At 46.7% G+C, this 25,522-nt stretch overlaps 1 protein-coding gene across 5 annotated transcripts in view; it reads right to left on the reverse strand.

Annotated features, from left to right (window-relative positions):
- ATP9A (ATPase phospholipid transporting 9A (putative)) overlaps positions 1–25,522 on the reverse strand; it is a 162,204-nt gene that overhangs the window by 56,800 nt on the left and 79,882 nt on the right. For all 5 annotated transcript variants that reach the window (XM_064382531.1, XM_064382526.1, XM_064382528.1 and 2 more), the window contains exons 10-13: positions 19,909–19,985; positions 18,002–18,162; positions 14,031–14,173; positions 12,249–12,361 (exon numbers count right to left, since the gene is read on the reverse strand). In XM_064382531.1, coding sequence (XP_064238601.1) covers positions 12,249–12,361; positions 14,031–14,173; positions 18,002–18,162; positions 19,909–19,985 — 494 coding nt within the window. The remainder of the gene's footprint in view (positions 1–12,248; positions 12,362–14,030; positions 14,174–18,001; positions 18,163–19,908; positions 19,986–25,522) is intronic.

Below are 25,522 nucleotides of genomic sequence, written 5' to 3' on the forward strand. Positions count from 1 at the left end.
AAAAAAAAAAATCAAAAAAAAAAAAAGAATATAATGAAAACTAAGACCACTGGGGAGAAAAAGCACTTGTTTTCCACCATAGAAAGCATTGTCGAAGTAACTGCTGAGCTAAAGCCGGCCCGAAAAAGCACTTGTTAACAATCTACGGCTCATGGTTCAGCACAAGCCAAACGCCCTCCCATCTGAGCAGCACCTGCCTGCGTCTCCAGCTGTCCCTCATGCCATTTTCCTCCTTGTTCACTCCGCTCCAGCCACGCTGGCCTTTCAGTTCTCTGGGCACCACCAAGCTGCTTCTTGCCTGAGGGCCGCTGCACTTGCCATGCGCCCTGCCTGAGACCCCATCCCCCCAGCTCCCTGCTGCACTGGCTTGCTCAGTCTCATCATTCAGGTCTCAATTCAACTTTACCTCCTCAAAGAGGGTCTCCCTGAGCCCCTCAATTCACGGCACTCCACTTCCGTTCCCAGTGAAGTCACGTTTGGGCAACACCCTGTGTGTTACTCTCTTGTCTAAATTGTCCTATTGACCTGACGGGTCCCTCTCATTAGACCACAGAAACAGAGGGCTCAACTGATGGATTACTCATCACTGTATTCTTAGTACCCAGGGCAGTGTCTGGTATGCAACAGATATTTGCTGAACAATTAAACAAATTAATAACTTAATATTCCCAAGGTGGTGATGAGGAGTCCTCAAGTGACATGAATTTTTTTTCATTTTCAAGAAGAAACAACTATGACATCAACTAACATCGGTTTCAGATTTTAAATCACAGATTTGGACAAAAGGTCACAACATTCTTACCGCATCCACAGCTAACTGAATCGTGGAGGCTAGAAATGTGTATGGAGTTACCGGATTCTACATTCCATTAAAAACATATTTACCAAATAGAAGAGAAGTGATCTGATCCTTTAAAATGAGCCACACTTTACACTCACGACACCCGATTGCCCAAAATAGAGAACAGATGGGTTACAAGAAACAAGAAAATGACTTTCATTTAATTTTTTAATACTATTTTTAGTAGCGGCATTAGACTCCTCAGGTAATTAGACAATTACTAAATTATTCTGGTCATGCGGGGACATGGTGCTCCAGCTTCCTGCTCTGTTAACCTCTGGTGTCAAGAGCACACGAGTTTCACTTCCAGGCCAAAGGGCACTGCATGGTAACAATAATTAGAGTAATGAATCAGAACTCCGGTTTAAATGAACCATTATTTGCCAAGTGCTTTTAATTATAAAGAATTTAACTCTAAAATTATAAAGAAAAGATTTACAGAAAGGTTCTCTATTGGAGAGACTAAATCGAGAACCTTTTTTTTTTTTCAATTCTATAATTTACGTTCTAGCCACGAACATGTGTCTTCATTTCTGTCCGCATTCCTCAGCACCTGGACCAAATCGTTATTTAACATTAGGTGCAATAACAAGACCTTTGACAAAGTAATTGCTGTGCTTGGCAAGTTTCAGTAACCATGGGTTTGAATGAAAAGCCGTACTAAGGGCATCCTTCATGAACTTCTGGATTTTGTAAAGCAATCTGATTTCATGTCTACAAAAGTCACATACTTCCACGAATATTTCAAACACGGGATAACACAGAGCTACGGGACCTTGTATTCCAGTTGAAACAACTCCCAAGCAAGGCAAAAAGAGAACCACCAATGGTCAGATGTTCACAAAGACCTCACTTTTAGATCTGGGACCATCTGACAATGAATGAATTGGAGGACAACTATGATAGCCTGACCAACATCACAGGCCACAGGTTCAAGGCCTCCACCCACATGTTTATTTCTCTCTTAAATTAACACTTTCCCCCTTTCCTACTAACATGTTCCAGGAAGGAGAGGAAATAATCATTGGTGCTGAAACTGCCTCTTTTAATTGTTAAATAAAGTCTCATCTGCACACCAAACGGTCATGCGCATATATCCTTAAGGCACTGAAACTGACCAGGGGCTGGGTTTGGATGATGCCTGTCTTAGGTCCCGTCTTCAAACATCCTCACATTCCCCATATGGAAGAGTTTCACATTGTACAGTGTTTATCTCTAACCTCCTCCCCATCGGCCCTTTAACCTACATGCATTTCTTCTTACTTAAAAAATACCAGGGGAAAACAAAAACAGATGTGGCATCCACAGAGGCAGGTTATGACTCTTTTTGCCCTGGGGAAAAACCACCGGTCCCCTTACGGAGGGAGGGAGGGCGGAACAGCTCCACAAGAGGTCAGAAGTGACTTTATAACCAAGCACAAGTCACTACTGGGAGAGGAATTAAGGTCTCCAAATACAAAGGGCCCTGACTTGAGCCTCTGGGTGGGTGTCTCAAATCATATAAAGCCCCCGAGTCATTTATAACATTCCAGCCAATAAATGAGACACCAAGGTAGGGAAAGCAGGCTTCCGTTTCCCATTAATAATCCACGACTAGGGCCATTTCCCGACAAGAACTCCAGCCTGTATTATAGAAAAGAGTAATACAAAAATGAAACGCTGAGACACCAGGAATGCCAATTTTCTTTCTAAATGCAGTTAAAACTTCACCACATATGGATATTCATAATCTTAATGGTTATTAAGAATGGGTTGCAGTTGACTGAAATACACTTTTTTTTTTTTTTTTTTTTTTTTTTGAGACAGGGTCTCACTCTGTTGCCCAAGCTGGAGTGAAGTGGTATGATCACAGCTCACTGCAGCCTCAACCTTCTGGGCTCAAGTAATCCTCTCACCTCAGCCTCCTGAATACCGGGACCACCAGGCGTGCACCATCATGCCCAGCTATTTTTTTTTTTTTTTTTTTTTTGCAGGGCAGGGGTAGAGATAAAGTCTCCCTCTATTTCCCAGGCTGTTTTCTAACTCCTAGACTCAAGCCAACCTCCCGCCTCGACTTCCTAAAGTGCTAGGGTTACAGGTATGAGCCACTGTGCCCAGTCAGAAATACATTATTAAAGAGAATGAATTTCTGTTATGATAACCCTAACCTGCCGCCCCAAGAAAGCTCAGAGCTGATGACTCATTCACCTCAAAGGGCCACCATCACAGAGACAGGGTCAGAGCTACTACCTATAAATGAATCAGCTGAGCTACAGGCTCATTAAGTGACTGAGAAAATCCAATGTTTACCGTTTAAGAGCAGCATTTCAATCAACTGCAACCCATTCTTAATATCCATTAATATGATGTATGCCCATATGTGGTGAAGTTTTAACTGCATTTAGAAAGAAAACTGGCATTCCTGGTGACTCAACGTTAATTTTTGTATTACTCTTTTCTGTAATACAGGCTGGAGTTCATCATGCAAGACAAAGTCAGTAAATTTCAATGTACTCATATACACCATTGTTCTCAGCTTGGATGATTTTGCCCCTCATCTGGTCATGTCTGGAGACACAGTTGGTCATCACAACTGTGAGGAGACGGTGGTGCTACAGGATCTGTATCATGCTGCTAAACATCCTACAAGGCACAGGACAGGCTCCCGTGACAAAGAATAATCCAGCCCCAATACAGCAATAATGAGAAGCCTGGCAGAAAGCCACTGAACTTATAAATCCAGGGCTAGGACTAGGGTGAGCAGCTGAACTGCGCTCGAGCAAAGTTGCATCTTGCCTTCATTTAAGATTTCAGTATTTTGCTCTTCATGAATTTTTTTGCCCTGGAGTTTTTAAAATACTGTACCATGCTGGGTATGGTGGCTCACGCCTGTAATCCCCGCACTTTGGTAGGTCAAGACGAGTGGATCACCTGAGGTCAGGAGTTCAAAACCAGCCAGACCAACGTAGTGAAACCCCGTCATTACTAAAAATACAAAAATTAGCCAGGCATGATGGCAGGCACCTGTAATCCCAACTTCTTGGGAGGCTGATGCAGGAGAATTGCTTGAACCCGGGAGATGGAGGTTGCAGTGAGCCGAGATGGCACCATTGCACTCCAGCCTGGGTGACAGAGCAAGACTGCCTCAAAAAAAAAATCACCAAAATATGATTTGCTTTAATTTTTTTTTTGGCACCGGTTACATTTGCTACGTGAGTTCCTCACTTGTCTCACTCTAGTCTGAGCTGTGTTATGAAACCATTAAAAATGAGCCCAGTCAAAAACACAAAAATAAAAATAAAAAATAAAAAAATTAACAAAAAAAAATAAGCCCAGTCCTTGACAGGAGTGAAAAGAAGGAAGTTAAATAGTGTTATTCTGGCAGTGGTTCTTAACCACAGAGGCTTCTCAGAATAACCAATAAAGATTTTTTTTTTTTGGAGAGAGAGTTTCACTCTCATCGCCCAGGTTGGAGTGCAGTGGCGCAATCTCAGCTCACTGCAACCCTCGCCTCCTGGGTTCAAGTGATTCTTCTGCCTCAGCCTCCTGGGTAGTTGGGATTACAAGTGCCACCGCCACGCCCAGCTAATATTTTTGTATTTTTAGTAGAAACGGGGTTTCACCATTTGGCCAGGCTGATCTCGAACTCCTGACCTCGCGTGATCCGCCCATCTCAGCCTCCCAGTGTGCTGGGATTACAGGTGTCAGCCACTGCGCCCACCAAGATTTTTAAAAATATACAGGCCAGGCACAGTGGCTGACGCCTGTAATCCTAGCACATTGGGAGGCTGAGATGGGAGGATGACCTGAGGTCAGGAGTTAAAGATCAGTCTGGGCAAATGGTAAAACCCCATCTCCAAAAAAATACAAAAATAAGCCAGGTTTGGTGACACATGCCTGTGATCTGCTACTTGGGAGGCTGAGGTGGGAGGATCACCTGAGCCTGGGAGGTCAAGACTACAGTGAGTTGTGATCACACCACTGCACTGTTGCCTGGGTAAGAGAGTAAGATGCTGTCTCAAAAAAAGAAAAGAAAAAACATCATTTCTCACACAATTAGCTAATATCTCAAAATAACATATACTCAGGGTAAGGAGCCCTCAGAATTATAGACTTGAACTTAAATTTCTTTTTTTTTAGATGGAGTCTTGCTCTGTCATCCAGGCTGGACTGCAGTGGCATGATCTCAGCTCACTGCAACCTCCACCTCCCGAGTTCCAGCTATTCTCCTGCCTCTCACCCTCCTGAGTAACTGGGATTACAGGCATGTGCCATCACACCTGGCTAATTTTTTTAAATTTTCACTAGAGATGCAGTTTCACCATGTTGGTCAGGCTGATCTCGAACTCCTGATCTCGTGATCCGCCTGCCTCAGTCTCCCAAAGTGCTGGGATTACAGGTGTGAGCCACTGTGCCCGGCCTAAACTTCAATTTCAAATCATCACACTTGTTATTCAGCTATAAAGAGGAATAAAGTACATATGCATGCTACAACCAAGAAGAACCGTGAAAACACTACGCTAAACGGCAGAGGGGCCAAAGGTCACATATTGTTTGATTCTACTTATAGGCAATGTCCAGAATAGGCAAAGCCAGAAACAGAAAGTAGACTGGCAGTTGCCCGGAGCTTGCGGGGATAGACCAGGGGCCTTGGGAGCTCAAGGGATGTGGGCTTTCTTTTTAGGGGTGATAAAAAAGTTCTAAAATTAGACAGTACCAATGGTTGTAGTGTGGTGAACATATCAAAAACTACAGAATCATATATTTAAAAGAGCCAATTTTAAAGTTTTTAAATTGTATCTCAATTTTTCCCTACAAAGTACCAATAAATGGCCGGGCACAGTGGCTCACACCTGTAATCCCAGCACTTTGGGAGGCCAAGGCAGGTGGATCAGCTGAGGTCAGGAGTTCGAGGCCAGCCTGGCCTATATGGTGAAATCCTGTCTCTACCAAAAATACAAAAATATTATCTGGGTGTGTTGGCACACGTCTGTAATCCCAGGTATTTGGGAGGCTGAGGCAGGAGAATCTCTTGAACCAGGAGGCGGAGTTTGCAGTGAGCAGAGATTGCACCACAGCACTCCAGCCTGGGGCAACAGTGAGACTCTGTCAAAAAAAAAAAAAAAAAAAAAAAGTACCGTAAATGAATGATCCAGGGGAAAAATCCTCCCAAGTCCTTAGCTGGTTATGGTTTTCTCTCCTAATGTGTTGGCCATTTTCTTACTGTTTACTTGGCCTTGTATTAATAATCTGAAGCTTTCCTGCAGGAATCTTTTAAAACCACCTGCTCTCTTTACAAGGCCAGTTCAGTTCAATCACATCCTTAGAACAAATCACCTGGACACTCATAAACTGCAGCCCACATTTCAACACAGGAAAAGTAAACAACTATGGAATTCCAGCCCCTTCCACAGCACACCTCAAGGACCAGACCTGGCAGGTACCTGTCTGATAGATGGAGTGAGGGCCTCGGGTCAACCTCAATACTATTTGCAAGATTTTAATTTTGCATTAATTCTCGAGATGAAAATGAATGTAAAGGCACTTCCTGCACCCCAGTGGGTCAGCTCTGCCTTGGAGTCCACAGGTTTAGATACTCACGATCTGAATAGGGGAGAACCTCAGCTTCACAGCAGCTGTTCCCCAACCCTACTGTACTCTGGAACCACCTGGTTCACCTGTTAAAACTGCAGGTCTGGCCAGGCACGGCGACTGATGCCTGCAATCCCAGTACTTTGGGAGGCCAGATCACGAGGTCAGGAGTTCGAGACCAGCCTAGCCAATATGGAGAAACCCCGTCTCTACTAAAAACATAAAAATCAGCCAGGCGTGGTGGTACGCACCTACAGTCCCAGCTACTCGGGAGACTGAGGCAGAAGAATCGCTTAAACCCGGGAGGCAGAGTTTGCAGTGATCCGATATCACACCACTGCACTCCAGCCTGGCAACAGAACAAGACTCCGTCTCAAAAAAAAAAAAAAAAAAAAAAACAAAACTGCAGGTCTGGGCACAACTCCTTGTGCTTCTGACTCTGGCCCAAGTGATCTGGCCCAGGGGTTCCAAAGGCCGTACTTGAAGAAACACTGGGCCAGGTGCAGTGGCTCATGCCTATAATCCCAGTACTTTGGGAAGCCAAGGCGGGCAGATCACCCAAAGTCAAGAGTTCGAAACCAGCCAGGCCAATATGGCAAAACCCAGTCTCTACTAAAAATACAAAAATTAGCTGGGTGTGGTGGCACACACGTGTAATCCCAGCTATTGGAAGACTGAGGCAGGAGAATCACTTGAACCCAAGAGGCAGAGCCTGCAGTGAGCCAAGATCGCGCCACTACACTCCAGCCTGCATGACAGAGTGAGACTGTATCTTAAGAAAAAAAAAAAAAAGGAAGAAAGAACCACTGTTATAAGAACCCCTCACAAAGCTCTAAAGGTGGGAGGAGTAACAGCAATGGATACAGGGGAATCTCTTTGAGGTGGTGGCATATTCTAAGATTAGACAGTTGTGACGGTCACCAACTGTGTATTGAACATGGTTGAATGTTCAGGTATGTAAATCATCCCTCAATAAAATTCTTTTTAAAAAAGCATGCAAACGCTTTCATATGTCCCATCACACACGTTCCTGTGCCTCTGGCAGGATTTTTAGACATCGTGAGAGAAAGATGCACACAGCCTCCCGTGGGTGGGTCTGTACTGTAATTCTGAGCTCACCCCAGCCTCGCGAAGACCTAACCTCACAACACACAGCTATGTGAGACTCCAGGCCAGGATGGGCAAATCGATTTATAAGCTTCCCCTAAGGAAGGAGTATGAGGTGGGGTTCATGGTAAGAAGTATGGTTTTCCAACTTTTAACACTCTACAAAGAATGTTATCTGTGCTAAGCCAAAAATGAACCATAAAAACTAAAATACACAAATATCCTAAGATGGGACAGCTTCCGTAAACACCAGGAGCTCTTAAAAATACCAGCAATACGGCATGGGTGCAACTCCCACCAGACGTACACACCGCCACCTATGAGGCTGTCTAATATAATCATCAACAGTCAGCACAGCTAAGAGGGGGCTGGGAGCTACACAGACATCTAGCTGGGTGCTGATATGCATGACAATCCAGTATGTGAGCCCCCTCGAGAGGGAGCCTGGTGGGCATTTGGAGTTGGTGGCTCCGAGGGAAGGGTCTAATTTAAGACACAGAAATGAGGTAGCTCACCCTGCCTGGGAGGCTGAACCTTGGGAAGGGAAGGGAATGAAGAAGCCTAGATTCCACTGGAAGTCTCAGACCCCACCTCGGAGCTGATGGTACCGAGAGGCTCCCATGCTCCTGAGAGGAGGGCAAGAAGGGAAGCCAGGAAGCTGCTGTGCAGGCGGTCACGAGAGACAGACGAGGGAGGGGGTCGCCTCAGCTGAGCGAGAAGGGATGAAGACAAAAGGCCAAAGGTGGCCGGGCAGGGTGGCTCATGCCTGTAATCCCAATGTTTTGGGAAGCCTTTGGGAAGTGAAAGGAGCACTTGAGCCCAGGAGTTCAAGTCCAGCCTGGGCAACACAGTGAGACCAAAAAAATAAAATGAGGCTGGGCGCAGTGGCTCTCGCCTGTAATCCCAACACTTTGGGAGGCCGAGGCAGGTGGATCACAAGGTCAGGAGTTCGAGACCAGTCTGGTCAACATGGTGAAACCCCATCTCTACTCAAAATACAAAAAAAAATTAGCCAAGCGTGGTGGCAGACACCTGTAATCCCAGCTTCTCGGGAGGCTGAGGCAGGAGAATGGCTTGAACCTAGGAGGCGGAGGGTATAGTGAGCTGAGATGGTGCCACTGCACTCCAGCCTGGGTGACAGAGCAAGACTGTCTCAAAAAAATGAATAAACAAATAAAAATAAATAAACAAAATTAGCCAGGCATGGTGGTGCATACCCAACACACACTTGTAGTCCCAGCTACTTGGGAGGCTGAGATGGGAGGATCACTTGAGCCCAGAAGTTTGAGGTTGCAGTGACTGTGATTGCACCCCTGCACTCCAATCTGGGAGACAGAGTAACACTCTGTTACTTAAAAAAAGAAAAAAAAAAAGAAAAAAAGGAAGGAAGGAAAGAAAAGGAAGAAAGAAACCAAAAGGCTGGAGGGGTGATCTAGTGATCGGGTGGGAGCAGGCACGGGAGGAGGGCAGAGGCTGCCAGCGGGCGTGATGGGAGCCACCGGGACGGAGGGCGTGGTGTGCACTGAGACGAGGAGTGCTGGGAGAGAATAGGTTTGAGGGGTGAGGGAAGAAAGTCAGGACAGGTCCTGAGTACAGCATCGTTATGGGCCACACGCAGCAATGCCAAACATTTGGCTGTTATAATCCAAAGCTCCAGGGCAGGCCTAGAGATGGAGATGGAGACAGAGCCACCAGCATCCACAGGGCGATGGAAGCAGGGGGAGGGGCCACCCAGGGAGCCACATAACAGGGTCCAGCACCGAGCCCCAGAGACGCCAACCCCGAATTACCACGCTGAGGAAGACAGTCAGGGAGACAGAGAGGACACGGGGGCTGTGCAGCTTATCCTCCCTGTCCAGGGAAGCTCCTTGTGATTTTTTTTTTTTTTTGAGATGGAGTCTTGCTCTGTCACCCATGCTAGACTGCAGTGGCATGATCTCAGCTCACTACAACCTCCACCTCCCAGGTTCAAGCAATTCTCTTGCCTCGGCCTCCTGAGTAGCTGGGATTACAGGCGCCCACCACCATGCCCGGCTAATTTTTGTATTTTTCTTTTCTTTTTTTCTTTTTTTTTTTGAGACGGAGTTTCGCTCTTGTTACCCAGGCTGGAGTGCAATGGCGCAATCTCGGCTCACCGCAACCTCCGCCTCCTGGGTTCAAGCAATTCTCCTGCCTCAGCCTCCCGAGTAGCTGGGATTACAGGCGCGCACCACCATGCCCAGCTAATTTTTGTATTTTTAGTACAGACGGGGTTTCACCTTGTTGACCAGGATGGTCTCGATCTCTTGACATGATCCACCCGCCTCGGCCTCCCAAAGTGCTGGGATTATAGGCGTGAGCCACCGCGCCAACCTGTATTTTTAATAGAGATGAGGTTTCACCATCTTGGTCAGGCTGATCTCAAACTCCTGACCTCGTGATCCACTTGCTTCAGCCTCCCAAAGTGCTGGGATTACAGGCATGACCCACTGTGCCCAGCTGTGATTTCTCAACAGTGCTAAAGTAAGCCAGGCATGGTGGCTCACACCTGTAATCCAGCACTTTGGAAGGCCGAGGCAGGCAGACCACGAGGTCAAGGAATCGAGATATCCTGGCTAAGGTGGTGAAACTCCATCTCTACTAAAAATACAAAAATTAGCCGGGTGTGGTGGTGCATGCCTGTAATCCCAGCTACTCAGGAGACTGAGGGAGGAGAATTGCTTGAACCTGGGAGGTGGAGGTTGCAGTGAGCCATTGCACTCCAGCCTAGGCGACAGAGCGAGACTCCGTCTCAAAAACAAAAAAAATAGATAGTACTAAAGTACATCTTTGAAAAAGGTCCATAGATCCAGTTGGAGAACAGCTTTCATGCCTCCCCATGGAGCCTGGGAGAGCACCAAGGGTTTTGTCACCGGTTGTAGCTCATTACATGAACTGTGTCAAGTCAGCTGTTCTAACTTAGCACCCACTCCCACTTTCACGATGTCCCCTGCTCTGCCATTTTCAGGAGACAGGCTGGAAATCCAGCCCACTGGCAGATGTTCTAGAAAATTAAATGTCAATTATGACTGTATAAGAAGTATTCAGGGATTCTGCCTTTAACCTGTATACAGAGATATTTCATTCTTTTTTTTTTTTTTGAGATGGAGTCTCCCTCTGTGCAATGGCATGATCTCAGCTCACGGCAACCTCCACCTCCTGGGTTCAAGTGATTCTCCTGCCTCACCCTCCAGCATAGTTGGGATTACAGGTGCCTGCCACCACATCTGGCCAATTTTTTGTATTTTTTAGTAGAGATGGGGTTTCACCATGTTGGCCAGGCTGATCTCAAACTCCTGACCTTGTGATCCATCTGCCTCGGCCTCCCAAAGTGCTGGGATTACAGGCGTGAGCCACTGCACCCGGCCACTTCATTCATATTACTTACTGGTCTTCTGACTATGGAAATGTTCTCTATTTCAACAAATTTAAGCAACACATGACCTCCTTATTCTCTTTCCATCTCCAGATCAGTGCTGAAATGGAGCTGGTCTAATGTGGTCTGGCTCAGCCTTGGATGGGCCTCAGAATTAGCAAGGGGTGTGTTTGTCTTCCTTTTAAAACCCAGACCCAGACCCTGCCCTAAGTCTTAATGAATCAGAATCTCCAGAGTACCAAGGCCAAATAAACGTCTCTTGTCTCTGTTCTGTTTTGTTTTGAAACATCACCAGCAATTCTGATGCACAGTCAAGATGTGGACCCATCGGTCTAACATTTTAGGAACATTAGGATATTTGCCAGTAGTACTTTCTCTGAAAAATGACTGGTTTTGAAAAACTTGGTAGGAAAAATAAAGGTAGGAACAGATACGTTGCAAGTCATCTCTGATAAACGAACTTCTTCCTGGTGATTGCTGAGTTGAACGTAGATGAGAAACTAAAGGTAATTAATAATGTCATGTTTATTTCACAAGCAGATCATTTATTTTTGGTGCTCTGGCTTATAGCCAGGGAGAAGGAAAACATAAACATGTGCATAACTAGAAGTATAATCAGCCAGCAGGTTCCTTCTGGTACTATTTACTGGGCATACAATTCTCTCATAGGTTTTCCCTAAGGTCCACTGGCACCGCAGTAGAGCAGATTAGCCCTGAAGATGAGGAAGATGGGGAAGGACCCCGACTGCAATTTTATTCCAAGTTTAAAGGAAGCATGTGGGTCATGGGTTTAGAAGGGAGGTACTCCTGGGCACGATGGCTCACGCCTGTAATCCCAGAACTTTGGGATGCCAAGGAGGGCGGATCACCTGAGGTTGGGAGTTCGAGACCAGCCTGACCAATGTGGAGAAACCCCATCTCTACTAAAAATACAAAATCAGCCTGGTGTGGTGGTAGGCGCCTGTAATCCCAGCTACTTGGGAGGCTGAGGCAGGAGAGTTGCTTCAACCTGGGAGGCAGAGGTTGCGGTGAGCCAAGATTGCGCCATTGTACTCCAGCCTGGGCAACAAGAGCAAAACTTTGCTTAAAAAAGTAAATAAATAAGGAGGTACTGGGGGGACTTGGGGAGAGACTGCTGAAGCATACAGGCTTTCTTTTTGGGGTGAACATAAAATCGATTGCAGTGATAGTTGCTCAAATCTGAACATGCTTAAAAAAAACACAACCAATTATACTCTTGAAATGGGTGAATGTATGGTATTGTGAATTATATCTCAATATAGCTGTAAAAAAAAGTCAGGGAATTATTTGAGGTGTTGAAACAAAAGGCTTTACCTGGGTGTAAATGCTGAAGATGTGGCTTTGTACTTCGTCCATTGAGTCAAGGCCGTAGGCTACCGTTCCAAGATGAAGCCGTTTGAAAACCATCTCGTTCTGGGTCAGAGTGCCTGAAACACGAGACAAGTGAGAGAAAGACAAGGCCTTTCTCTCAGGATGTTTGTTATTATTATTATATTTTTTATTTATTTATTTTCTTTTGAGATAAAGTCTAGCTCTGTCACCAGGCTGGAGTGCAGTGATGCAATCTTGGCTCACTGCAACCTATGACTCCCGGGTTCAAGCAATTCTCCTGCCTTAGCCTCCCGAGTAGCTGGGATTACAGGCACAAGCCACCACGCCCAGATAATTTTTGTATTTTTGGTAGAGACGGGGTTTCACCATGTTGGCAAGGATGGTCTCAATCTCCTGATCTCGTAATCTGCCTGGTTCACTTCCCAAAGTGCTAGGATTACAGGCCTGAGCCACGCGCCCAGCCAGTTTGTTATTTTTAGCACTAATGACAGCCACCATCTTTAGAGAGTCTGCTCTATGTCACATGCTGTGGTCAGTACTGTCCCTGCAGGGGTAAACATCTGCAGCGTGTTTCCTGCCTTGAATACCATTCCCCTTTTGAAAATGGCATCCTGGGTTTCCTAGGGGAAATTAACCATCCATGCCCATTCCCTAAGGTGACCCAAGAGGACCGTCAATCAGGCGCCTGGCCCATTCCATTGGCCAAGAAGGTGACAAATGACATACACTGGAGCAATGAGATTCTATCTTGAAGGATTCTGACCCTTGAGCAGAGAGATACATCCCCTATGGCAGAGCCCTACAGAGACGACCCAGAGGGTCCCGATGCTGACTTGTCCAGAAATTTCCTGGTTGCTCTCCTTCCAGAAACCTCATTTTTCTCTGATTTGGTGAGCCGCCCAGGATCTCTGCATTGGCTTCTCTTCTACCCCATAGACATTAAATGGTAGAGATGAGGTTTAAACCAGATCTTCCAACCCCTAATCCTTGCTCTTCACCAGTTCGATAGCCTAGTGCTTTGACAAGCATTGAGTTGTATAGCAGTATCAGGGCGTGGTCTGAGATCAGGCCTGACTACCTGACTACCTGCTTCAGCTACTATGTGCCCATGACAAGTCGCTAACCCTCTCTGGGCCACATTTCCTCATCTGCAGAAGGGAGACAGAAACACTATCTAACTCTCAAGGTTCTGATGAGGACTGAATGAGTGACTGCACAGAAACTCCCCAGAACTGTTCAGGAGTGGTGGCTCACGTTTATAATCCCAGCACTTTAGGAGGCCAAGGCGGGCGGATCACCTGAGATCAGGAGTTCAAGACCAGCCTGACCAACATGGCGAAACCCCATCTCTACTAAAAATACAAAAATTAGCTAGGGGTGGTGGTGCATGCCTTTAATCCCTGCTACTTGGGAGGCTGAGGCAGAAGCATCGCTTGAACCTGGGAGGCAGAAGTTGCAGTGAGCCAAGATGGCGCCATTGCACTCCAGCGTGGGCAACAAGAATGAGACTCCATCTCAAAAAAAACAAAGAAAAAGAAAAAGAAACTCCCCAGGACTGTACTCAGCACATAATTCGCCCTCTAAGGCTTTGCTGCTGTTACTGTCATCTTCAAATACTCAATCTTCATCAAAGGATGAAGAGACTAAAACAGCAGCAACACCCACCTCTCATATGTCCAGAGAGAGGGCTCAAGAGTTTCAGCTAAAGCCCTCAGGCCCCTTGTCTCACCAGGAATCCCGTGCAGGTCCCAGAAAGCAGCTCACCTGTCTTGTCTGTGAGTAAGTATGAGATCCTGCCCAGCTGCTCGGGGATCGTGCTGGAGCGGACCACAGTCCCGGGGACTTTCGAGTCCCTTCGGATCACCCAGCTGTACACGATCTTGCCCATGTCCAGGTTCACTCGCAAACTAGTCACAAAACCAGAGCAAACAGGTTAACAGGACAGAGGTAAGGCTCCTCCTATCTTTATAAACACGCGGACTCTAAACACATTTGTGCCACGGCATCCAGACGCCCCCAACAGAAGCACACTGCTGGAGCTGCAGCCACAGATTCGACAAGAGCCAGCACCGGTGACAAGTCACACACTGAGCAAATCCATTACTGTCATGAAGCTCATGTGATACACTGAAGTCACTTAAAATACAGAAAGGGTAGCTGTCTCAATCTTACCTTTTAGAAAAATTACTGATCCCTGAAGCTAATATATCTTTGATGCTATATTCGTTTTTTCTAATTGTGGTAAAATATACATAACAGAAAATTTACCATTCTATAGTATTGAGCATAGTCACATTGCTATCAGCCATCAGCATCATCCATCTCCAGAATTCTTTCATCTTCCCAAAATGAAATTCCACACTCATTGAACAAGAACACCCCATTCTCCATCAACCCTAATCCCAGCAGGCCCTGGCAACCAGCATTCTACTTATGTTTCTCTGAATTTGATGACTTTTTTTTTTTTTTTTGAGATGAAATCTCACTCTGTTGCCCAGGCTGGAGTGCAGAGACTCTATCTCGGCTCACCACAACCTTTGCCTCCCGGGTTCAAGCAATTCTTGTGCCTCAGCCTCCAGAGTAGCTGGGATTACAGGCATGCGCCACCACACCCAGCTAATTTTTTGTATTTTTAGTAGAGATGAGGTTTCGCCACGTTACCCAGGCCCCAGACTGGTCTCAAACTCCTGGGCTCAAGCAATCCACCCACCTCAGCCTTCCAAAGTGCTGGGATTACAGGCGTTAGCCACAACATCTGGCTGGAATTTAACTACCTTAGATACTCCATACAAGTTGAATCATACACTTTTTCTGGCTTTTGGGAGGCTTACTTTGCTTAGCATAACGTTCTCAAGGTTCACCCACATCATAAGGCGCATTAGAATTTCCTTCCTTTTTTTTTTTTGGAGACAGAGTTTCGCTCTTGTTGCCCAGGCTGGAGTGCAATGGCACAATCTCAGCTCACTGCAACCTCCACCTCCCAGGTTCAAGTGATTCTCCTGCCTCAGCTTCCTGAGTAGCTGGGATTACAGGCATATGCCACCACGCCTGGCTAATTTTGTATTTTTAGTAGAGACAGAGTTTCTCCATGTTGGTCAGGCTGGTCTTGAACTCCCAACTCAGGTGATCTGCCCACCTTGGGCTCCCAAAGTGCTGAGATTACAGGCATGAGCCACCGTGCTCAATCCGAATTTCCTTCCTCTTTAAGGCTAAAGTGTACATTCCATTGTATGTATTATATTCATTTGGAAATTTAATTTTATTGAAAAAAAAATAAACGGAAGTCTTCAAATTAATTCATCATTGTATAAACTAATCAAATTGCTTGCCATTTTACTGGCTAGCCCTGGACCATATGGAGAGTCGATTCACTAATTTTCAATCATGTTACAGACAGAACTTTGAAGGTAACCACGTCACTCAGATCACAACATGAATTCTTGTTTTGCTAGCAGTAAAGTCGGTAAAGTGGACATAATGGTTCTCTGAATCCACCATCAGGAGCATACTGACTAGGGCACAATCCCCCGGTCCCTGTCACACTGTTGTACCCAAAACCACAATCTCTGTCCCCAGAAAAAGACAAATTCTCACCAAGATGATCTAAATATGCAAAATAGCAAGACAAACTATTATATCAAGTATAAGAGAGATTATTTTGCTCGTTCGTTTGTCTGAGACGCAGTTTCGCTCTTGTTGCCTAGGCTGAAGTGCAGTGGCACGATCTCGGCTCACTGCAACCTCCCCATCCCGGGTTCAAGTGATTCTCTTGCCTCATCCTCCTGAGTAGCTGGGATTACAGGCACCCACCACCACACCCAGCTAATTTTGTATTTTTAGTAGAGATGGGGTTTCTCCACGTTGGTCAGGCTGGTCTCGAACTCCCGACCTCAGGTGATTCGTCCACCTCAATCTCCCAAAGTGCTAAAATTATAAGTGTGAGCCACCGCACCTAGCCTATAAGAGAGATTAAAAACACTGAAAGTTTCAGGAAAAAAGATACATAGTTTAATATTTACTAATTATTATGGGGGGAAAGTAGAAAACACAGGACAATATGGGAAAAAGTAGATTGTTAAAGTTCTATCACAGAGCAGATCTAAAACATGATGGGACACATATATATGTGATGTGAAAAGTTATTTCAAACACACTGCTCCAATGTTTTTAGAAAGGCAGTTTCTCTGTAGACCAGAATCCCATTTTTCTAAAATCGAAAGCACTCTAGAAAAAAATATATCCCAAAGTATTAACAATGATTATCACTTGGCAGTGAGAGCAGAGGTGATTTTTATTTTATTCCTTTGCTAATATGGTCTTCATTTTTTTCTACCATGAAATTCTATTATTTCTATCACTTTAAAAAACCAGGCCATGCTCAGTGGTTCACGCCTATAATCCCAGGATTTTGGGAGGCCAAGGCAGGTAGATCACTTGAGATCAGGAATTCCAGACCAGCCTGGCCAACATGGTCAAACTCTGTCTCTACCAAAAACACAAAAATTAGCCAGGCACGGTGGCAGAAGCCTGTAATTCCAGCTACTTGGGAGGCTGAGGCAGGAAAATCGCTTGAACCCAGGAGGTGGAGGCTGCAGTGAGCCGAGATCGCACCACTGCACTCCAGCTTGAGCAAAAATGCAAGACTCCATCTCAAAAATAAACAAACAGACCAGGTGCGGTGGCTCACTCCCATAATCCCAGCACTTTGGGAGGCTGAAGAAGGTAGATCACCTGGGGTCAGGAGTTCAAGACCAGCCTGACCAACCATGGAGAAACCCGGTATCTAACAAAAATACAATAATTAGCCAGGAGTGGTGGCAGGCACCTGTAATCCCAGCTACTCGGGAGGATGAGGCAGGAGAATTGCTTGAACCCAGGAGGCAGAGGTTTCGCTGAGCCAAGATCGAGCCATTGCACTCCAGCCTGGGCAACAAGAGTGAAACTCCGTCTCGAATAAATAAATTAGTAACCATTTATTCAACCTCCAAATCAGGTGGACAAATGATTGGCATGTGCCACCAAGCTTCCAATGCACATCTATGGCAGATACTGCTGTCAATCACAACACCATTTCCCTTTGAGCCCAGATATAGGCTCAGAATCCTTCTCAACACAGCAGTCCCAAAAGCCACTATCAACCTTGCAGAGCTGGCTGATGACAGGAGCTCTAAGTGGCATCCCTAGCATAGACTGGTCAAGGCAAGGAAAGATTTCTGGTTCACGAAAGGATGGTTTGTGGAAGAACGCGATTTTCCACTGCTATAGCTTCGGTGTGGTTCACACTCCTGACTCTGATTGCTCTTGGTCCCCACTTTACAAAGAGATTTGCTCCTTCTAAAAGCCGGCCAGGCATGGTAGCTCATGCCTGTAATCCCAGCACTTTGGAGGGCCAAGGCAGGCAGATCACCTGAGGTCAGGAGTTTGAGACCAGCCTGGCCAACATGGTGAAACCCCATCTCTACTAAAAATACAAAAATTAGCCAGATGGGGTGACACATACTTGTAGTCCCAGCTACTCGGGAAGCTGAGGCAGGAGAATCCTTGAACCTGGGAGGTGGAGGTTGCAGTGAGCCAAGATAGTGCCACTGCACTCCAGCCTGGGCGACAAGAGCAAAACTTCATCTCAAAAAATAATAATAATGAAATATAATAATAATAAAAGCCACAGAACCATCACGTTTGAATGATCAAAGAAAACTTCACAGCAGCCAAACTTCAGCTCGTTGCCTGCTTACCTAATGGGGATGATGTTGGAGAACAAGAGGAGGAAGCGGATGATCTGCAGGTACCAACGGCCTGCAAAGTGCTGAAGGGCAACCATGACCAGCGAGACCACCACCAGGGCACCAAACAGGATCTTGGTGAGGCAGTTCACTTCCAGGTCGAACAGGCCGATCTGTGGGACGAAGCACAAACCGGGGCTTGAGATTAGCTGGTGCAATTCACGGCCTGCAGGAGAAGGGGTCCTTCTCCCACAGACACCCCTACCCCAGGGAGGACGGTGGGCTCCATCAATCCTCAGATCTGTGGTCTAAGAACACTGTGCTTCCATGGGCTGGAGTTCATAACAGGCAACCAAGGGAACTCAAAGAATTCTGAAAATTCAAAACAACATTCACACTTGGAAATACGTAAGTGAGTTATGGCTGTGCTGGTTGGGTTGTGCACGGCACAGCCTCCACCACCCCGCACAGTGGCCTTGGCCTTGTGAAATTAGTCAGACCCTCAACTCTAAACACCGTACCAACACCACCACTTTTCAGGTAGTGCCTGAAAGTCTGAAGCAGACCCCAGTGGTGGCACCTGAATTTTAGGTGCTGCATTAATGGACATTATTTTTTTTTTTTTTTTGAGACGGAGTCTCATTTTGTTGCCCAGGCTGGAGTGCAATAGTGCGATCCTGGCTCACTACAACCTCCACCTCCTGGGTTCAAGCGATTCTCCTACTTCAGCCTCCCAATTAGCTGGGATTATGGCACCTGCCATCACACCTGGCTAATTTTTGTATTTTTAGTAGAGACGGGTTTCACCATGTTGGCCAGGCTGGTCTTGAACTCCAGGCCTCAAGTGAGTCGTCCACCTTGTCCTCCCAAAGTGCTGGGGTAACAGGCTTGAATAACCGCGCCCGGCCCTAGACATTATTAGTTTAATAATAATACATTTACTTTCATGTATAGACTTTAAAAAAGTAACTAGCATATCATATCCATAACTTCACAGAAATATGTCCCAGGAGAAGGTTGAAACATTAAACAAATGATTTTATAGTTGTAATGATGGCTGTAACGTGTAATGGTGGTGTGACTAAGGCTGAAGTGTGGGAGACACAGCATTCCTTCCTGTTATTGGCAAAAGACATTATTCTGTGATGTTCTGACTTTTAAAAATTGGGGGAGGGGTAGGCTGGGATGGGCGGTCATGGTTTGAATCACATGCGCCTGCCCCGTCCTCACTGTTTAGCCTGGACAGGGCAAGGTGCTTCATGAAGCCGTTTCTCATGGATAAAAGGAAGCACCGCACTCACAGGGCTGTTATAAGGATGAAATGATGCATGTCAAGAATGAAACACAAGACATGCAAACGGTACCTGCTCCGTAGTTTAACCTAAAAGCACAAAAAATGCCAGCACCGTGGCACACGCCTATAATCCCAGCACTTTGGGAGGCTGAGGCGGGAGGATCACTTGAGATCTGGAGTTCGAGACTAGCCTGGCCAACATATTGAAAACCCATCTCTATTAAAAATACAAAAATTAGCCGGGCTTGGTGGTACATGCCTGTAATCCCAGCTACTTGGGAGGTGGAGGTGGGAGGATCGATTGAGCCCAGGAGGCAGAGGTTGCAGTGAGCCAAAATTGAGCCACTGTATTCCCGCGTGGGTGACAGAGCGAGACCCTGTCTCAAAAAAAAAGGATAAAAAATGTCATATATCCATAAACACATGACTACATGTTTATGTACTGTCTTATATATGCACATGTATATGTATTTATGTGTATACACTCACACATACACATACACATAAAAAGATAGTATGTCTGTACAAATAGCACTCTTAGGTGTTCCTACTTTAATATCTGGTCACTCGCCCACAGCACCAACCAGCACACAGCCGGTCAACGCACCCATGACCTCGTACACACCTTACTTCGGGGATTTGAGGTATTCATGACACTCCGGAGTTCTCTGCCGGTGTAAAGAACGACACCCACAACCGTACCTAAAATGAAAAAAACAAAACCCAAAGAAATATTAATACAGACAGGCAGGCTTGCAAACAGAAGAGTCTGAGCCTCTTGAAAGACTGGGTTATTTTTTTCTTTTCTTTTCTTTTTTTGAGACGAAGTCTCGCTCTGTTGCCCAGGCTGGAGTCTGGAGTGCAGTGGCCAAACCTGGGCTCTCTGCAAGCCTCCCAGATTCACGAGATTCTCCTGCCTCAGCCTCCAGAATAGCTGGGATTACAGGCTTGCACCACCATGCACGGCTAATTTTTGGTTTTTGTTGGTTTTTTTTTTTTAGACAGATTTATACTCTTGTCCATGCTGGAGTGCAACGGCGCAGTCTTAGATCACTGCAACCTCTGCTTCCTGGGTTCCAGCAATTCTTCTGCCTCAGTCTCCCAAGTAGCTGGGATTACAGGCACCTGCCACCACACCCAGCTAATTTTTGTATTTTTAGTAAAGACAAGGTTTCACCATGTTAGCCAGGCTGGTCTTGAACTCCTGACCTGATCTCCTGATCTCAGATGATCCAGCCGCCTTGGCCTCCCAAAGTGCTGGGATTACAAGCATGAGACACCACACGCAGCCTCAATTTTTGTATTTTTAGTAGAGATGGGGTTTAACCATGTTGCCAGGCTGATCTTGAACTCCTGACTTCAAGTGATCCACCTGCCTTGGCCTCCCAAAGTGCTGGGATTACAGGCGTGAGCCACCATGCCCAACCTCATTTTTCATTTATTTATTTATATTTTTTTTGAGAAAGGGTCTCACTCTGTTGCCCAGGCTAGAGTATAGTGGCACAATCATATCAATAACTCACTGCAGCCTCAGCGCCTGAGCTCAAGCAATCCTCCCATCTCAGCCTCCCGAATAGCTAGGACCACAGGCCCATACCATCGTGCTCAGCTAATTTTTGTGTTTTTTGTAGAAAAGAGGCCTCACTATGTTGCCCAGGCTGCTCTTGAATTCCTGGGTTCATGTGATCCTCCCACCTTGGCCTCCCAAAGTGCTAGGATTACAGGCATGAGCCGCCTCCCTCGGCCAAGAAAGCATGTTCTAAACCCAACAGTCATTCCATGAGAACATCAGAGGTTTTATATTAGGGCCAAACCAATGACTCGTGGCTACGCTGACCAACAGAACAACCACTAAACTCTGAAAACTCTTTAAGTTTAAATTCCATTCAGTTAAATACAGTCCCCATCCTCCCTAGCCACATAAGCTAGCAGCTACCTCGTCGAACAGTGAAGACGAAACTTGGTACCAGTGAATGCTGGTCTACAGGGCCCAGCGGCTTTATCCCCCAGGCACAATAAGAAAAGGCACTGGGCCAGGTGCGGTGACTCATGCCTGAAATCCCAGCACTTTGGGAGGCTGAGGCAGGCGGATCACAGGTCAGGAGCTCAAGACCAGCCTGGCCAATATGGTGAAACCCCGTCTCTACTAAAACTACAAAAATTATCTTGGTGGCACACATGTGTAATTCCAGCTACTTGGGAAGCTGAGGCAGAAGAATCGCTTGAACATGGGAGCCGGAGGTTGCAATGAGCTGAGATAGCGCCACTGCACTCCAGCTTGGGCGACAGAGCGAGACTATGTCAAAAGAAAGAAAGAAAGAAAAGAAAGAAAGAAAGTAAGAAAAGCCATGAATCCTTCGAAAGTCAACAATTTACTGAAGAAATAAAAATGTCCGGTGAACAACAGGAAAATGCTCAATCTAGCAAATAATCAAAAAATGCAAAATAAACCATTTTTATCCCAAATAGACAGGCAAAAATTCACAAAACTGAGAACAACCAGGGTTAGCCAAGAGCGGGGAAGCAAATCCTGTCATATATACTGGCGGCCGACGTGCACACGGGCGAGATCTATTTTGGACAGAAATTTGGTAATATCCGTCAAAATTTCACCTGTCTCCCTTTCCCAGTGCGTGCCAAGAAAATCAGCATGGTGGGAAAGACAGAGGGTAAAGAAGGAAACCAAGAAACAGGCCGTCACAGGGAGTGAGCGGGGCTAGGCTGAAAGTCAAGCCAAGCGGAGAAACAGATAGGAGGGGAAGCAGGGAAGTGGGGGCGGGGCGTGCGGTTTGTACTGTCTCCCGTTCACGTCATCTGAACTGAAACTTGGAACTCGAAGGAGCCAGCCCTGTCAAGCTCTCAGGGAAGATCCCAGGAATACAAGCAATTTGGTCTCTGCTAGAAAAAGAAAACACCTCCCTCTCTGTCCTCTCTCCCACCTCACTCTCAGGAACGCCACTGTCAGGAGACACAAAAATCCAAAGAGGCTGAAGTGCATCTGCGGTAAAGAGCCCACCCCAAATGCAGTGCTGGGACCACGTCTTGGACAAAGAGCCCTAGGAGGAGGTGCTGACAACCCTCTGGTGTGAGTGTAAAGACTAACACACTCAGCCAGGCAAACAATGTTCTCCTTCCAGGGAGGCTCCCAGCAGATGGCAGGCCAGGGAGAGTTGCGGTGGCCTCTCGGCAGATGGCAGGCTCCTGTGAACACAGGCAGCCCCTCCCTTCAGGCCCCTGTCGTCACAGCAGATGGCTGGACAGTGGGAGCCGAGCCCAGGCTGAGCTTGGCATGACCACATGACCACTTCATCTACTCCTATGCAGACGCAGCTCAGCCTCAATCCCAGAGCTCAGGGTGAGAGAGAGCCCTAGTAACAAGGGGGACCCCAAAGGGAATGTCCCCCACAGCTGGCCTGGCCAACCATGACGCCATCAATCGCTGCTGAAAATGGCCTTTCTCATCCCATGCATTCTTGTGCTCAGGACACAGGCTCTGCCTCCACAAGATCCAAACCCCAGCCTCATCCTCTGCGAGCCCACCACCTGGAGAGGACACACACACCAGCAGCCACGGATGCACGTCGGCTTGGTCTGCACCGTGCTTTCAAGGTTCTGAGTAACTGGCCACTTTTAAATTCAGGAGCTCGCCTATTCAAAACAGTAATAATAATAATAAGGCCAGGCATGGTGGCTCATGTGTGTAATCCCCAGCACTTTGGGAGGCTGAGACAGGTGGATCGCCTGAGGTCAGGAGTTTGAGACCAGCCTGGCTAACATGGTGAAACCTCGTCTCTACTAAAAATACAAAAATTAGCCAGGTGTGGTGGCGTGCGCCTGTAATCCCAGCTACTTGGGAGGCTGAGGTAGAAGAATCACTTGAACCAGGGAAGTGGAGGTTGCAATGCACCGAGATCACGCCGGTGCACTCCAGCCTGGGCGACAGAGTGAGACTCTGTCTCAGAAAAAAAAAATAATTAAAACAAAAAAAGAGATCTCTGGTTTTTTCTGGAAGAGTGGAAGATCTGATGACAGAGTCCACGTTCCTCATGCTATATCCAGTGAGTGCCGAGGAACAGCCACCTCTTAGACAGGTTATGTGTTCTCAGCTCACCATGGTCCCCGTCCGCCACTCTCCACTCCTTTAAGTCCCCTGCCCAATTTGTAACTGTTGACCCGAACGTCTCCACCCCCAGGCCTCTGATCCTCTCCTTCCCCTGCTTTCACCTCTGCAGCCTCTCCTTGCTCTCAAAGTCCTCTTCACTCCCACCCTCCACAGCCCATAGTTCAGGCAACCACGCAGCCCTTCCCATTCTCCCAGCCAGTGCCCATCTGGTTTCTCCAAAAGGCCAGGAGGTCATGGTCAGGCATTTCACCGAGTTCTAACCGACTCTCTGGAACAGTGTGGTGCTGCTGGGGGTCAGGGCTACTCTGTGACCCCTTTGTTCTTCATGCACAACAAAATAAATTCTGAACCCGAGAGTCAGCATTTGGAAACTTTTAAAGCAATGAGATATTGCTGCAACATTTGAGCCTGTGATCAGAGGAGCAGTCTCATCTAATGGGGTAGAGGCCATACAGGCACTATCAAACTGTTGTGTGCCGGGCGCCGTGGCTCATGCCTGCAATCCCAGGACTTTGGGAGGCCGAGGCAGGTGGATCACTTGAGGTCAGGAGTTCGAGACCAGCCTGGCCAACATGGTGAAATCCCACCTCCACTAAAAACACAAAACTTAGCCAGGTGTGGTGGCACATGTCTGTAATCCCAGCTACTTAGGAACCCGAGGCAGGAGAATAGCTTGAATCCAGAAGGCAGAGGTTGCAGTGAGCTGAGATCGTGCCACAGCACTCCAGCCTGAGCGAAAGAGTGAGATCCTGTCTCAAAAAAAACTGCTGTGGCAAAGTGCACACAGTGTGGCTGCATATTACTCATGCACAGAGGCAAGACCATAAACCACTCTTATACACATCAGGGTGAAAACCCAACAAACTGGTCCCTCTCCACGAAAAGTTTGAGAAGAACCAGGTTAGAGCACCTGGGGTCTGTAACATCCAGGCCACCTTCTCTGGCAAGCCCAGTCCTCCTCTATCCCCTCCAGTATCCATCACACTGGTGCTGTCTCAGCCTTGCAGCTCTGCCTGGGTTCCCATGGCAACCACATCTTCTACAGATTGATGCCGGCTGATGCACCTGGACCTCAGCCCTGCTTGGTAAGCTTTCATTTTTTTTTTTTAACTTCCAACAGGTAACAGTAGACCTGTTACCTGTTATCTGTACCCAAGAGGCAGGAGTTACATCCTAAAGGGAGCACAGAAGTAAAATCTCACACAATGAAGATGACTCTTGCTGGCTGTTCCTTGTGTTGATAACTAGAAGGAAATGGCTTGTGTTGAACTCCATGTTTACATTAGAATCCAAGAGCAATTGGGTGTCTATACTCAGTGAGATGCAGGGGAAACTCAGGCCAATTAAGGAAATGCCTCAGCCTCCTGAGTAGCTGGGATTACAGGCAGACGTCACCATGCTTGGCTAATTTTTTATATTTTTGGTAGAGACGGGGTTTCACCATGTTGGCCAGGCTGGTCTCTAACTCCTCATCTCAGGTGATCCACCCACCTCAGCCTCCCAAAGTGCTGGGATTACAGGCGTGAGCCACCGCAGTGAGCTGAGATAGTGTCATTGCACTCCAGCCTGGGGAACAGAGACCCTGTCTTTAAAAAAAAAAAACCCAACAAGTAATTTACAAAGAAACAAAACAGATTCAAAACAGTCAGGAAGTGGCAGGTGGTCATCTAGGAAATTCAAACTAAATGAGATACTTATTTTTCAGTCAAATTATCAAAGTAGTAATTAATTATTTGTTAATAAATGACTTGAAAGCAGGAAAAAATTGGTTGAGGCGATGTGGGTGGTAAGTGGTGAGGAGGGGTGGAATGTGAACATCTGCACGCTTCGTGCCCTGGGTGGCTGTGCTTAGGCATGGCCCAGGCATGACCGTGCAGAATTTCTCACTCTTTAGTCATCAGGGGGACTGAGAGACATTCCAAAGTTTGATGAAAATAAAGGCAGGCAGTGGAAATGAAATGTGGCAAAAAAAACCTCAAGGGAGGGCTGGGCACGGTGGCTCACGCCTGTAATCCCAGCACTTTGGGAGGCAGAGGCAGGTGGATCACGAGGTCAGGAGTTCAAGACCAGCCTGGCCAACATGGTGAAACCCCGTCTCTACTAAAAATACAAAAAT

This window comes from Aotus nancymaae, unplaced genomic scaffold (assembly GCF_030222135.1).
Source record: "Aotus nancymaae isolate 86718 unplaced genomic scaffold, 86718_ANA_hifiasm-v0.15.2.pri h1tg000029l, whole genome shotgun sequence".
Lineage (NCBI taxonomy): Eukaryota > Metazoa > Chordata > Mammalia > Primates > Aotidae > Aotus > Aotus nancymaae.